Consider the following 15287-nt stretch of genomic DNA (forward strand, 5'->3'; position numbering starts at 1 on the left):
ATATGTATGATGCCAGAAAATAGCTATTGATCCTATGAGAGTTGATATGAAAAAGGTTAAAAAAAAAACAAACGAAATATAAAAGGTAAATGTACTATTCTTTCTTCAATAGATCTATATATGAGATTCAAAGGATATGTTGTTGTTTTCTAATGCCAGACGTTTGACAATGAAGTCATTTGACCTCTTGCACTCCAATATTTTTCAAAGATATTATCACGGCCAGCCACTGAAGCACAGATTTTGAGGTGTTCCGAATCCATTTCTTGCTTTGAGTTGCACAATGGGCAGTTAGGGGACCGATATATTCCAGTTCTATGTAGGTGTTTGGCCAAACAATCATGGTCTGTTGCCAATCTAAATGCAGCTACAGACGATTTTCGTGGTAAATCGGGAATTAACTGTGGGTATGATGCAGAGAGTTTCATTTTTTCCTTTGAGATTGTGTTATCAAATTTTGTTTGTTGAAGTCTAAGTATGTAGATTTAATAAATCTTTTCTTTCACAGAGTAATACGTAGATTTAGTAACAGGTCTGTAAGTAGCAATGCTGCCCTTCTTTGCTAAAGCATCCGCATTCTCGTTTCCCAGGATTCCACAATGGATGGTATCCATTAGAATACAATTCTTTTATTGAGTGATATTAATCGAGAGAGCATTTTAGTTATTTCTGCTGTTTGAGATGAAGGTATGTGTTTAGAGACTATTGATAGAATAGCTGCTTTGGAGTCTGACAATATAACTGCATTCTTAAATTTATTGATGTGGCATAGAAGATTCCTGAGACTTTCACTTATTACAAAGGATATAATAATATGTTATTTATACTCAGTGCAAAGAGGAATTAATTTAATTTATTAACTGACTTAGAATTCACAAAAATGATGATTATGTTAAAACATTACATTGGACAAAAACAAAAATTGTTTAGACATACAGCCATAAGATTATTAAGAAACTAAGGATCTTTATAAGATCAATGGATATTGACAATAAACGTAGGTGACACAATTAATTTAATACAATAAAAAGTTCATTGATAATGCAATTGAGTAACAATTTATAATAATTAAAATACACTTAACACTTGTAAATAAGGTAAATTCTTTTATAAGAACAATTAACAGAAATATATTAAAATGTTTCCTTAAAAACTGAATTATTTTAACAAAAATTTCGAACAGAAATACGATTGAATTAAATACAGGTTTCTACGCTTCGTCAATGACCTTCAGCAACTTTGTCTCGTATTTTTTCTCCGGATCATATTTGTTTACAAGTTTGTCCCAATCTTCAGGATGCTTCTGTCGGACTAGCTTTGATGTCTTAACGAAGAACTGCTTCTGTGTGTCATCACACTTACTACAGATTGAGGCAACAACTTCAGGTAGACGAGCTGTAAAAATTGAGAGCTTCAGTATAACAATTTTACTTCATTTTTGGTGCGGTTATTATTGTTAACCGAAACACTAACACCTGTATATTAGTAGGCAATACTAGAACGATCTAGGGAAGCATTCATCCAAAGATTTAATTATGCATTAATTGCAATGGTCATAATACGCAAGACAAAACAAAACCACAAAAAACAGAAGAATACAACACAAACACAAGAACACAAAAAATACATCACACTAACATACGAAAACAAAAACACACATAAAATTGCTACCTCATTCAAGAAATTAAACTACAACATCGCATACAGAACAAATAACACTCTACAAAAACATCTCAACATACAAACAACACAAACAAACAAATACAACCACACAGGCGTATACAAACTCAAATGTAACACTTGCAATAACTTCTACATAGGACAGACAGGCAGATCATTTCAAACACGTTACAAAGAACACATCACAGCCATAACAAAATTACAAAACACCTCCACATATGCAGAACACATCACAAATGCCAACCACACCTACAGAGACATCAACATAGACATGGAAATACTGCACATCCAACCAAAAAGCCAGAAACTCAACACACTAGAACAATATGAAATATACAGACACACGAAAACACACCCCAACGATATTCTCAACACACAACTCAACTTCAAAAGACATACACTCTTTGACTCTACACTACGAACGCACCCACACAAGAAACAAGAGGCGCCAAGACCAACAACGACCAGTTCCGAAGATGACCGAAAATAGGTCGAAACATGTTAACAAGGTACGTTAAAATTTAACACAAGAAAGTTCTTATCATACATATTCCGAAGTGATACAATGTTAAAAGTTGTGTAATCAAGATGTATGTGTTATTTTACTTGGAACCAGTGGTGAGTACGTACACTATGTGTTCTGGAACAAGCACCTTCCAGTCACTGTTCTTCTTAACATTTGCTGTTATTCCAAAATTCTGTTCACATTTCCTGAATGAGTTAGAGAAATTATTAATTTGTGATTTACAACCTATTTGGAGGATTTAGTAAAGATCTGTTTTCAGAACATAGGAGGAGTGATAATAGGAGGAAGAAGAATAAAGTGCATAAGATTTGCTGATGATATGGCGTTGTTAGCAGAAGAGCATATAATACTAAAGGATATGCTACTGGAACTAATGACAGCTGTGAGCAGTATGGGATGAAGATAAATGCAAATAAGACGAAGAGCATGGTCATAAGAAGAAAAATACAGAAGATAAACTTGCGAATTCTAAATGAGGCAGTAGAGCAAGTGGACAGCTTCAAATACTCGGGGTGTACTATAAGCAGTAACATGAGCTGCTGCCACAAAGTCAAAAGGAGGATAGCAATGGCCAAGGAAGTTTTTAATAGAAAAAGAAGCATCTTCTGCGGACCTCTGGAGAAAGAACTAAGGAAGAGACTAGTGAAGTGCTTTGTATGGAGTGTGGCATTGTATTGTGAAAAAACATGGGTATTACGACGAAGTGAAGAGAAGCGAATAGAAGCATTTGAAATGTGGATATGGAGACGAATGGAATGTATGAAGTGGACAGACAGAATAAGAAATGAAGTTATGTTGGAATGAGTGGGTGAAAAAAGAATGATGCTGAAACTGATCAGGAAGAGGAAAAGAAAATGGTTGGGTCACTGACTGAGAAGAAACTGCCTACTGAAGGATGCACTGGAAGGAATGGTGAACGGGAGAAGAGTTCAGGGTAGAAGAAGATATCAAATGATAGACGACATTAAGATATATGGATCATATGAGGAAACAAAGAGAAAGGCAGAAAATAGGAAAGACTGGAGAAAGCTGGGCTTGCAGTGAAAGATCTGCCCTTGGGCAGAACACTAAATGAGTCGTGATATTACCACTTATAATATAAAAAAATTCGAGTTTACACTAGCGTGAAACTTTCGTAATGTCACCTAAGTTATGTAGGTATGACTGAGAAAAGAGATGTAAAACAGTTGAAAGTGTATAAGCGGAGTACGAAGGGAAGTACCTATTCGTTAGTTTAGCCACTGTCTGTTTCATACGAAGACTTCAGAGCCATAGTGGGTCAAGCGCCATATATTAAACACGGATAAAACAAGGATTAAAATTAAGTGCTTACTGCAATTTAATGAAACTTATAGGAAGTAATATAAAGTATGCACATTAAAACTAAATTATATATCAATATCCATTAGCTATGGTAATCTCTTAATTTTAACACTTGCTTTCTCCGTTTTTAATAAATGGCGCTTGACCCACTGTGGCTCTGAACCTTTCATTATGGGAGTTGTGGAAAAACAATTTTATTTTGATCAGTAAAAAGAGATACAAAATGAAGAGAAACATAATAGTACATTATGCAACGGCCTATAATGATAGTAATTAAGACGCAAGTATATTTGTTTATGAAACGAGCGCAAGCGAGTTTCATAATTTTCATACGAGCGTCTTAATTACCATTATAGGCAAGTTTCATACGACTTTTTATGCTCGACCATATTTCTAACTTGAAATTATTCAGAAGTATACATTTTATTTGTATCTGACAGAAGATCGGAACTGACCTTGTTCATAGCTCACCGTGAATTGTGAGATGTGCGCAGACGCGAAAGTATTGATTTTTTCCGAGGAACAATAATGTCATTGACCTTGATGTAATACAAAGAATGTATAACCTGGAAATTGATTTAGAATTGAAAAACGAGATGACAAATTGAATTTATTAGAATATTATTTACAATTAACGCTAATTATTATAGTAACAGAACATAACCTTCTGCGACAGTATTGGATTTCCAGCCTCCGTGACGTTTCCCTCGTCTTTCGATTGCATATCCGAGAATAATCGAAAACCTGAACTTTAATGAATAGGTGTACTTTAATGACATGCATTAAAGGACTGCTACCAGGTGTATAATTACTACATTTCGGCATGGTCGAGCATAAAAATAATAAAAATAAGAAGTAGCTATACAAGAGTGAATGAACGGTGTCTTCTTCTACAGACGTGGACAAATTATTAACAAAATTGACGATTTTTATGATAATTGTGTTTACAAAATTTGACTTTTCAATTTAGACTATAGTTGACAATTTTGGATATTTCCATCATTACGGTAGACAGAAATATGCAAAAATGTCAACTGTAGTTTAAATTGAAGAGTCAAGTTTTGTAAAAATATATAATAAAAATCTTCAATTTTGCTAATAATTTGTAAATTAGCAAACATGTCAACTGCATTGAAGAGTCAAATTTTGTAAGAATATAAAACAAAAATCTTCAGTTTTGCTAATAATTTGGAAATATCCAAAATGTCAACTGTAGTCCAAATTGAAGAATCGAATTTTGTAAAAATATACAATAAAAACCTTCAGGTTTGCTAATAATTTGTAAATATGCAAAAATATCAAATGTAGTCCAAATTGAGGAGTTAAATTTTGAAAAGTATACAATACAAATGTTCAATTTTGCTAATAATTTGGAAATACACAAAAAATGTCAACTGTAGTCTAAATTGAAGAATCATATTTTTTAAAAATACATAATAAAAATCTTCAATTTTGCTAATAATTTGTAAATTAGCAAACATGTCAACTGCATCGAAGAGTCAAATTTTGTAAGAATATAAAACAAAAATCTTCAGTTTTGCTAATAATTTGGAAATATCCAAAATGTCAACTGTAGTCCAAATTGAAGAATCGAATTTTGTAAAAATATACAATAAAAACCTTCAGGTTTGCTAATAATTTGTAAATATGCAAAAATATCAAATGTAGTCCAAATTGAGGAGTTAAATTTTGAAAAGTATACAATACAAATGTTCAATTTTGCTAATAATTTGGAAATACACAAAAAATGTCAACTGTAGTCTAAATTGAAGAATCATATTTTTTAAAAATACATAATAAAAATCTTCAATTTTGCTAATAATTTGTAAATTAGCAAACATGTCAACTGCATCGAAGAGTCAAATTTTGTAAGAATATAAAACAAAAATCTTCAGTTTTGCTAATAATTTGGAAATATCCAAAATGTCAACTGTAGTCCAAATTGAAGAATCGAATTTTGTAAAAATATACAATAAAAACCTTCAGGTTTGCTAATAATTTGTAAATATGCAAAAATATCAAATGTAGTCCAAATTGAGGAGTTAAATTTTGAAAAGTATACAATACAAATGTTCAATTTTGCTAATAATTTGGAAATACACAAAAAATGTCAACTGTAGTCTAAATTGAAGAATCATATTTTTTAAAAATACATAATAAAAATCTTCAATTTTGCTAATAATTTGTCCACGTCTGTATAGTTCAGCTGAGTATGAAGAATGAATTACCTGGCATAGACTGGAACACTCAAATTCTTTAAATTTTAACAGCTAAATCAGTGCAGATTTATCTAATTTAACATTTTGAAAGCCCAAAAGTCTTAACTAATAAGTGAAATAAAGACTTACATCTAAATTCAGCTTCATCAGCAGAGCAAGGACCGTTGTCCAGCAAACAGCCTATGAAGCTGGTAAGCGACTGTTCATCCTTCGAAACGGTCTCAAAATTGAGATCTGATGCTGTACAGCATGCAACAGCAATAACAACGAGCCAAACCAGTTGTTTCTTCATTATGTTGTAATCTGATTTTTGTCTGGGTAAGACGACCAGTATTTATATCTTCACAACATGGAAAAGAAAGGTCAATGATGTCACAATGCACTATTGCTAAATCACTTGCATCGCAATTGTTATGCAAGTTTAATGTAATGTAATTTAGATATGACCATACAAACATATATAAAAATCTCATTCAACGATGCACTGAAGGCACTGTTGCCAGACTTACAGGTCTTAATACTGCTTAGGCAAAATTAAAATAAAAAGCAACACATTTTCACGCACTATTATTCAAAGGTCTAACATAGCTAAACAGCGGGTCATTTATTATACAGAGTGAAAGCGAACCTATTATATTAATTCACAGAGGTAATAGATCAAGTCAATGCGAACAACTTTTGTGCGAGATCGTGCGTATTTGCTTGGTTTCCGCACAAAACCAACCCGCGGTAAGTCTAAAATTCCACATTCAGTATTCCCAACCGAACACACATAACAATTTCCCTTTTCTTACCGCTTAAGTGACATATTCATTTTACTGCTTTCGTCTTTTAACATATTATTTTTTGAGACGTTCAATATAGTAATAATTATAAATTGGAAACTTACCACTGCAATTTCACCTAAATTGCACTGTTAATTATTGTTTTTAAATATTTGCAAAAATTAAGTAAACTCTACAACTCCACTAAAGTTACTGCATTTCGTGATGCATGTAACATTAAGGAAGCCGTTTGTTTTAAGTTCGCATTTATAGACTGGGGGAAAAAAATACAGACGTATATCACGGCCTGCTGGAGTATAGTAAACACAGAAAACATTTTAAAGCAACAATGTTGAAGATAGATATTTTTGTTTTCCAAAATCGCCGTCATTGAACAGAAACCAAGATGGAGATTTCATTGCAACTAATTAGAAATTCCTCTTTCAGGTATGTAATAAACGATCTTCGCACAAAATAATGTACGATACACGAGCGGTATGTTTTCTTTCAATTCTCGGAAATTAAAAAAGCTCAACTACGTTTCGCTTTTTCAAACTTTTCCTCGAACATGAAAACTCCAACATACCGCTCTTGTAACGCATATTACTATTGTAAAATATGTTTTCTGATACATCCAATAGTTTTGAGAATGCGAAATGTGACGTCTTACAATGATGCAAAGAGTACTTGAGGCCATTGCTACAGAATATAACTTCTTGATCTAGGACAATCAAAGTGTTGCATCATCATCATCATCCTCCTCCTCCTCCTCCAAACAAATAGGCCTACATTCTTAGTGAACCATTCTCGGTCCACCTTTTCTTTTTTGGACGGCCCAAAGATCTCTTCCCTTGGGGACGGTAATGAAGCATAGCTTTTGGAATACATTTACTTACTACAGTGGAGCCTCGATTGTAGGCAGTTAATTCTAGGAGGAAGCATATCGACTCAGACTTCAACCACCTTACAAAGTCCGCAAGAACATTGTTCACTATTTCAGGTTACCATTGTAGCCTATATCGTAATTTTACCAACAGAGAATCGAGGCAATTTCGTAAATTAGATCGAAAGAATGTAACAAATAGGTATATTTTAAAAGAAATGAATTTATAGCGGTTGAATTTAAACATCTGATAAATAAATGGACGATTATTAAAACAACGAAAAATTTTAAACTTTTGCGACATATTTTCTTGAAAGAACTCTGCACCCTAGACAATTAAAAGATACACATAAATAAAATAAAGTTTAGGCCTATTATTACTTGTGCTACCGCATGAATTAATACACTTTCTTTGTATATCTCAGTATATACTGATCCTTTTGAGAGAGCAAAGAAAGAGCATAATCTCTCCATTGTTTAAAGGTGGTCTCTATATTAATATTTTTCTATTTTCAAGAATTGAACTGGAAATAGTATCAAAATCACTCTTGCCAGTATGGACAGTTCTATAGCTAAACTTGCTACACTTTTACCTTTCTTTAGTCTATCTTTCACAGTGAACTTAGTTTTTATCGAGTACGAATTTCTTTTTCTTTTGCGTGATTGCGCTCATTAAGAAACATCCGAATACTACCAAGAATATCTCACCCCTAATGCCTTATAAGGAAAGGATAGACGAGACTTCCTGCAATTGAGGCTCCATATATTATCAAATACTTACAAGCAGGGGCGGCTTTCAAAGAGGGGCTGCGGAGCTGCAGCACCCCCAGACATTTGTGGCTCTTGTCTCGTTTTATGTTGTGAAAAACATTTATTATACAGTCTCTATTTAGCAGCTCGAATTTTTTAAAACATTTCGCTCTCAATGACATGCACGCAATCGTTAGTGAAGTCACTTCCTCCCCTGGTGCTGCCAGAGTGAAACAAGAGACAAGGACTATAGGGTGAAGCCACTTCCTCCCCTGGAGCTGCCAATCTCGTCTCGGATGCTTTGCGCGTTAGTTTTACCCCTCCTCCCTGCTGCCCCTTGCCATGAACCCAGAGTTTCCAGGCGCTGCAAAATTTGCAGCAGTTTGTCAGTAGCGCGCAGTTTTGAATATATTTTCTTTAATGTTGTGAGTATAATAAGTGCAACAATGTTTAATTCTGTACAATATTTATAGTCTATTCTGTTCAGTACCTTAAAAATTCAGGAGAAATGTGAAATTAAGTGCCCATCAGTCAAATCTCATAATGCAAAGAGCCGCTAAACAAAATACAAAGGCTAGCATATTTTTTGATAATTTATCCAGTATCCCTGCTTTCTTCTCTCGATCTCCATACAGTCTGTATTAGATTAATATGTTTCAAAAACAATTCCATCAGCTGGGGCAACAAGATGGATTTAAACTAAGAACAGTAAATGTTGTTCATGAGAAGAAGGAGCCATTGCTAGAATGTTTTCAAACCATAATGGGATCTAAAACATCTAACATCATAATAAATGAGGCAAGCGCTCTAGTGCGTATTCTTGAATATCCTGAATTCAATTCCTGGCTCAGTTATTTTTTTAATTTATTGATGTATCATGTATATATATATATATTATACAACCAACTACAACATCGCCAGTTAGATATTTCTAAGGTTCAAATCTGCATATAAAAAATTAAATTATGGTTTATTTAACGACACTCGCAACAGCAGGGGTTATATCAGCTTCGCCAGGAATTTTGTCCGCAGGATTCTTTTAACTGCAAGTAAATCTACTAACATGAGCCTGTCTCATTTAAACACAACTTACAAGATAAGGCGCATGGAACTAATCTTTAAATAAAGTAAGTTGCTTGGTTTATTTTTGTATGCAGCCCCCTTAATTCAATACCCATGAGCCGCCACTGTTTACAAGCCAGTATTGCAGGAGGATCATAGCTAAAAATGATATGCATTTCAGTTTACTATTTAACAGAAACATATTCTATTTGTTGTGTGATTTTAAACTTCAAACATTAGATTACGTAAACACAGGGGCGGCCCGTCCCTATGTGCTACAATGCTACAGCACAGTGATAATTTTTGCTCAAATAATGTATTTGTAATACTATAGTATCTGATCTGTCATTTAACAATTTCCCGTGGTTATATTCATGACACATTATCGAGTGTTTAGTCTTCGCTCTTCGCTCTTTGGTGCCTCAGGGGGTTCGTTGTGCTATTCTGAAGTTCATATGAGAATATAAACATTTATGCGCATGTGCGAAGCTGAAATCACTGCTCTGATTGGTTATTTTTACGCGGGAAAGTGCTGTAGTCAGCTTCAGCACAACACAGCTTGGAGATTGCAAAAGTAAAGCGTAACGAAAGAATGCTTGTTTGTGGAAGAACTCGGAACTATTTACAATGTATTTGGAATTCAAATATCAGACTGCTGCTGCCATCTACCTGTAGGGCTACGAGGTACCTCCTGAATCAGCTAGCAAGCGACGGAAAATGGAATCCCAGAAAATTGAAGCCAAGGAAGTATGTGACTGTATAATTCAGGAAGCTACTCACCGTTTCCAGTCTGTAAGCTAGGCTACCTAGACGCAACAAAATTGTTAAACAGCAAAATTTTTGAGAATTTTTCGTATAATTTTCGTGAACGCGAACTTGAAGTTGCTGTCAACAGCTATACTATACTGAAAAAAAGAGTGTTAAAGACACAACTTGGAGTTCTATACGGAAAACCCGACTTCCAAAATATAGAGGTCTGTTCAATTGTTACAATACATAGTCTCCAACAATTTACAGGATCCATTCCGTGAAGTACCGAAGTTGTTAAATATTTTGGTTACAACACCAATGGCCACTGCTGAGCCAGAAAGATGTTTTTCTTGCTTGAAACGCATAAAAACGGTTTTTAAGGAACACTATGTCCCAGCATCGTCTCATTGCTCTTGCAATACTGTCAATAGAAAATAATATGATGTCCAAGATGGAGGGGTTTACACCAGGGTAACTGACAAGTTCTACAGTTGGAAGGAACGTCGTATGGACTTCATACTAGGCGAGTCTCAAATTAAGATAAATATATATACGAGTAAGTGTACACAGTAGGCCGATATAGAGATGGTAGCACACTCATTATTTTGACCACCAGCCGCTACTGCGTAAACATAATCGGACGTAATACCTTCTGTAGGTTTCATTTCCTTTTTCCACTCCTCTTAATTTAATATTTTCAATCGAGCTTCTCTTTGTCACTCGTAACTAATTACCTCTTGTGTCCATGATTATTATTATTATATTAATAATTACTTTTATGTTACGACAACAGCTTAGTCATGGTAGATAATAAATCATCAGCTGACAGCAGACTGCAGTCTAATGAACTCTGGATAACGAAATCCTACACTGGACTGGCTGATGTATGGAGTTTCTTGTGGACAGAAATTTTGAACAGAAATATCAAAATCGGATTCACCATGCTCATTTACATTAGTGGACTGTCACATTCTTTCCTCCGAAGTAGGCTACTTGGCAAGTTTCTGTAACAGACGGCTTAATTTTGAATGTTGTATTTTCGTATACAGTTTCTCTATTGAAATATTAACCAAAATAGCATATAGCCTAGGCTTATAGGTAAATTAATTAATTTACTGTTCTCTGAAATAAGGTACACATTTGTATGCAAAAAAAAAAAAAACAAACAAACAAGAGGTATTTCTTATGATTCCCGGAAGGGGCATGGCATAGTTGCGCCCCACGGTCAGATAAAATGCAGCAGATAAAAAGGGTCCCTGTTTTGTAGGCATAGTTGCGCCCCGTTCCCATCAGGTAGAGAAAAGGGCATGGCATAGTTGCGCCCCGAAGAAATCAGGTAGCAGAAGGGACATGGCATAGTTGCGCCCCAATGAAATACATAGGTAGAGAGAAAGACATTACGGAAACTCGAGCCTCGTAATCAACCAACCTTATTGATTTCTTATTCGATTTAATATTTATTATCGATACCGTAAAAATGAACACCATGAAGTTGGCAGTACTTTATTAACTGTTTTTCTACTGTTTATGCAGTGATAAAGTTGGCAGTATTTTATTACTGACATATTCAAATGAGTGAGCCGTTGGCATTTTATTAGTGATTTTCACACCGTGTGTGGCGTATAGTGAGGATAATTTAAAATGAATGTTAAGTTTAGTGAAAAGGGTAAAGAGTTAATAATTCACAATGGTTCTAAGTTTCAATATTCGAAACCCTGTACCGCAAGTTAAGATATCGATGTACAAACAAAAAATGCAGTTCATTTATTGTGTGATCGATAAAAAAGTGTTATTTTAAATAGCAAAATTGATCACATGCTAGGCCTACCTGATTTCAGTGCAGTTATCACTGTAATATTTCAAAATAATTTGTTTATATTATGACAATCACTTTCGTGTGTACTATACCCATCGGGGCGCAACTATGCCATGTCCATTCTGCTACCTAATTTCTTCGAGGCGCAACTATGCCATGTCCCTTCTGCTACCTGATTTCTTCGGGGCGCAGTTATGCCATGCCTAGGCCTCTCAATTGACCGCGGGGCGCAACTATGCCATACCGCCAGGAAGTAAAAAATATCCAACTTAATTTACAAATTCCACGAATTTAAGATAACATGTACCGGTAACTTATATTATGTATCATTAAATTATAAAAATTCATATTAATTAAATACCTATTTTTATAATGCAATGATGTGTTTATTTCTGCAAGCAATTCAGAACGCATTCCGAATGCCGAACTTTTTTCAACGCATGCTCCAGGTGTGTACGGTGTCAGAACTAGTTCGGGATTTTACATCGTTGGAACGTTTCTTGAACTCTTCTTTCACAGCCGTCGTAGTTTTTTCTCATATTAAAATTATATTCACCTTCCGAACTTAATTCTTCGTAAAATCACTATCACCTTCCAAATCACTCATGGACTATTTTTTTTATTTTAACCTGCCTAGTCTGGAGGCATTTTAACCATAACTTCAGATTAAACCCTCTGTACATGTGTCAACAGTTCAGAATTCCCAGTTCCTGCTATTAATCGAGAACCAATTCTAGTCTTGTTGGAACGCACATTAGCTACTTACTGCGCATGAGCAGGCAGTTCAGAACAAACATAATAATAATAATAATAATAATAATAATAATAATAATAATAATAATAATAATAATAATAATAATAATAATCCGTGGCGCTACAGCCTGTGAAGGGCCTAGACCGACCAGCCGGTTGTTAGCTTCACGCCCACATGCCGAAGCAGAGGTGGACGATCATCCAACCAGAATGGAGATATCGTGTGGTTAGCACGATGATCACCCCAGCCGTTATAGTTGGCTTTCGCAATCGGATTTCGCTACCTATCGTAGCTCCCCAAGTGCAGCACGATGCTGGGTGGGCACCGGTCCCATACACTGGCCGAAATTTCAAAACCTAATAATACTGATGATAAATTACAGTATTTGCGAAATTCCGATTTATATAGAAAAATATTGACACTCTTTCTTAAAAAAATTAAGTATAGGCCTAATGTTGTGAAATCACAATAGGCCTACTCATGTACATAAAATATATACCCTTTTCTTAATTAATCCTGAATGTATTATTTGCTTAAGTCGCAAATCACAAAATCACTTCACGTAATCTCAATCCGCTTAGCCTTAATGTCAAAGTAGTAATGGACTCAACCAACTCTCCATAAAGAAGTTCAATAAAGAAAAGAGAACTTCCCATTCGCAAACACACTCATACAACTGCGGATCCAGGGCCTTATCTCATTAAAACATCGTCTCGCTATTACCAATTAGTACTCATCCGTAGTTACGCTCGGGAGTGGGTTCGATTCCCACTTGGGCTGATTACCTGATTGAGTTTTTTTTCCCCGAGAATTTTTTTCCCAACCGTAAGGCGAATGTCAGGTAATATATGGCGAATCCTTGGCCTCATCTCGTCAAATACCATCTCGCTATCACTAATTCCATCGGTTAATAACCCAGCAGTTGATACACCGTCGTTAAGTAAAAAAAAATTACCAATTCCACTGATGCAATAGATAACACCTCGAAGTTCACACATTGTCGCTAAGTAGCTAATTAAATAAGCAACGTTTCGTATCACTTTGATGAGAGAAACAAGTTGAATTACTTGGCGTATTACCATTCCAAGAGTATGACGCTACCAAGATTTCGAAATGTGGAAAAATAGTTTATGGTCGACCATGCCAAAATGTAGTAATTATACACCTGGTAGCAGTCCTTTAATGCATGTCATTAAAGTACACCTACTCATTAAAGTACAGGTGTTCAGCCAATGACAACTCAGCTTGCAGGTGTTCAGCCAATGACAAGTCAGCTTTGTACCGTTATAAAACCGCAAGTATCGATTATTCTCGGATATGCAATCGAAAGAGAATTAGCGAAAAGTCACGGAGGCTGGAAATCCAATACTGTCGCAGAAGGTTATGTTCTGTTACTATAATAATTAGCGTTAATTGTAAATAATATTCAAATAAATTCAATTTGTCATCTCGTTTTTCAATGTCGAATTCAATAATCAAGGTTATATCAAGTTTAACGGGATTACATCAAGGTCAAAGACATTATTGTTCCTCGAAAAAAATCAATACTTTCTCGTCTGCGCACATCTCACAATTCACGACCTAGAACGAGGTCACTTCCGATCTTGTTAGATACAAATAAAATGTATACATCTGAATAATTTCAAGTTAGAAATATGGTCGAGCATAAAAAGTCGTATGAAACTTGCCTATAATGGTAATTAAGACGCTCGTATGAATATTATGAAACTCGCTTGCGCTCGTTTCATAAACATCCATACTTGCATCTTAATTACTATCATTATAGGCTCGTTGCATAATGTACTATTAACTGTTCCGAAACTGCAGCTGTTAAGGAAAGGAGAACCTGTTCCGAAATAACAGTTATTCGAAACACAGGGAAAATATGCGTGAGCCAGATTCAACCTTGAATGCGTTCATTCATACTGAATTTAATTTAATTTTAGTTGGTTATCTAACGACGCAGTATCAACTACTAGGTTAATTAGCGTGTCAGAGAATAACTCCTTTAAATTAATGACATTGTCTACGGTTCACCTTGTAAATAATGCATACATACATAAATACCTGGAAAATTAAAACTGTTTAAAAATGTTTAGAAAAGTTCGGTAAAATTGAGCGTTACTGAAAGTGATTGGCAAATTTACATTTTTAAACTTCAATTTTTGATGATTATTAGACTATATTAAGAAGACAAACATATTAGTAGAATTAAGTAAACATAAAAGAAAGCGAAATAAACAAGCCCTTTATGTATTAGAGAGATTGGAATAACATTTTAATGCTTACCAATTGGCTTCACGAACTTCGAACAACAATAATGGCTTTACTGATTTAGAACGATTTAGAATTGAAATGTTACAACAATTAATAGTGAACTCATAGACGTGAATGGAATACGTTGGATATATGGCTTTTATTTATTCTTTGGTTTATTCATTTTTGACAGCAAGTAGTATAAATAAAATTGAAGGATTTTGACATGCTGAGAAGAGGAGAAAGGAACAAGAAAAATTACGAGAGGAAGAGGAATAACCATTTTCAATCGATATAATCAGAATATAAAATTACTTCAGTTGTTGATTCTTTGAAATGTTTTGACATTTCAGTGACTCACTCTTTCTTTAGTATAACCAAAGACAATTGGAACGTAATCATATACATTGTTTCTTCAATCTACCGCCTGCTTGAACGCATTTGATGGCTGATTATTATATTGCCTTCTCATAAGACCATTCTAACGATGTTTTCACCGAAATG

The 15287-nt window shown here is 34.6% G+C and overlaps 1 protein-coding gene across 1 annotated transcript; it reads right to left on the bottom strand.

The window, feature by feature from the left end:
- Window positions 1-834: 834 nt before the first annotated feature.
- On the bottom strand, window positions 835-14875 carry LOC138708938 (ejaculatory bulb-specific protein 3-like). The gene is made up of 3 exons (XM_069839320.1): window positions 14817-14875; window positions 5878-6088; window positions 835-1395 (listed from the first exon to the last, which is right to left on the bottom strand). Exons 2-3 carry the CDS (start codon window positions 6038-6040, stop codon window positions 1211-1213), a joined length of 348 nt encoding a protein of 115 aa, XP_069695421.1. The 5' UTR covers window positions 6041-6088; window positions 14817-14875; the 3' UTR covers window positions 835-1210.
- Window positions 14876-15287: the final 412 nt, after the last annotated feature.

The sequence above is a fragment of the Periplaneta americana genome, chromosome 11 (genome assembly GCF_040183065.1).
Source record: "Periplaneta americana isolate PAMFEO1 chromosome 11, P.americana_PAMFEO1_priV1, whole genome shotgun sequence".
Taxonomy (NCBI): domain Eukaryota; kingdom Metazoa; phylum Arthropoda; class Insecta; order Blattodea; family Blattidae; genus Periplaneta; species Periplaneta americana.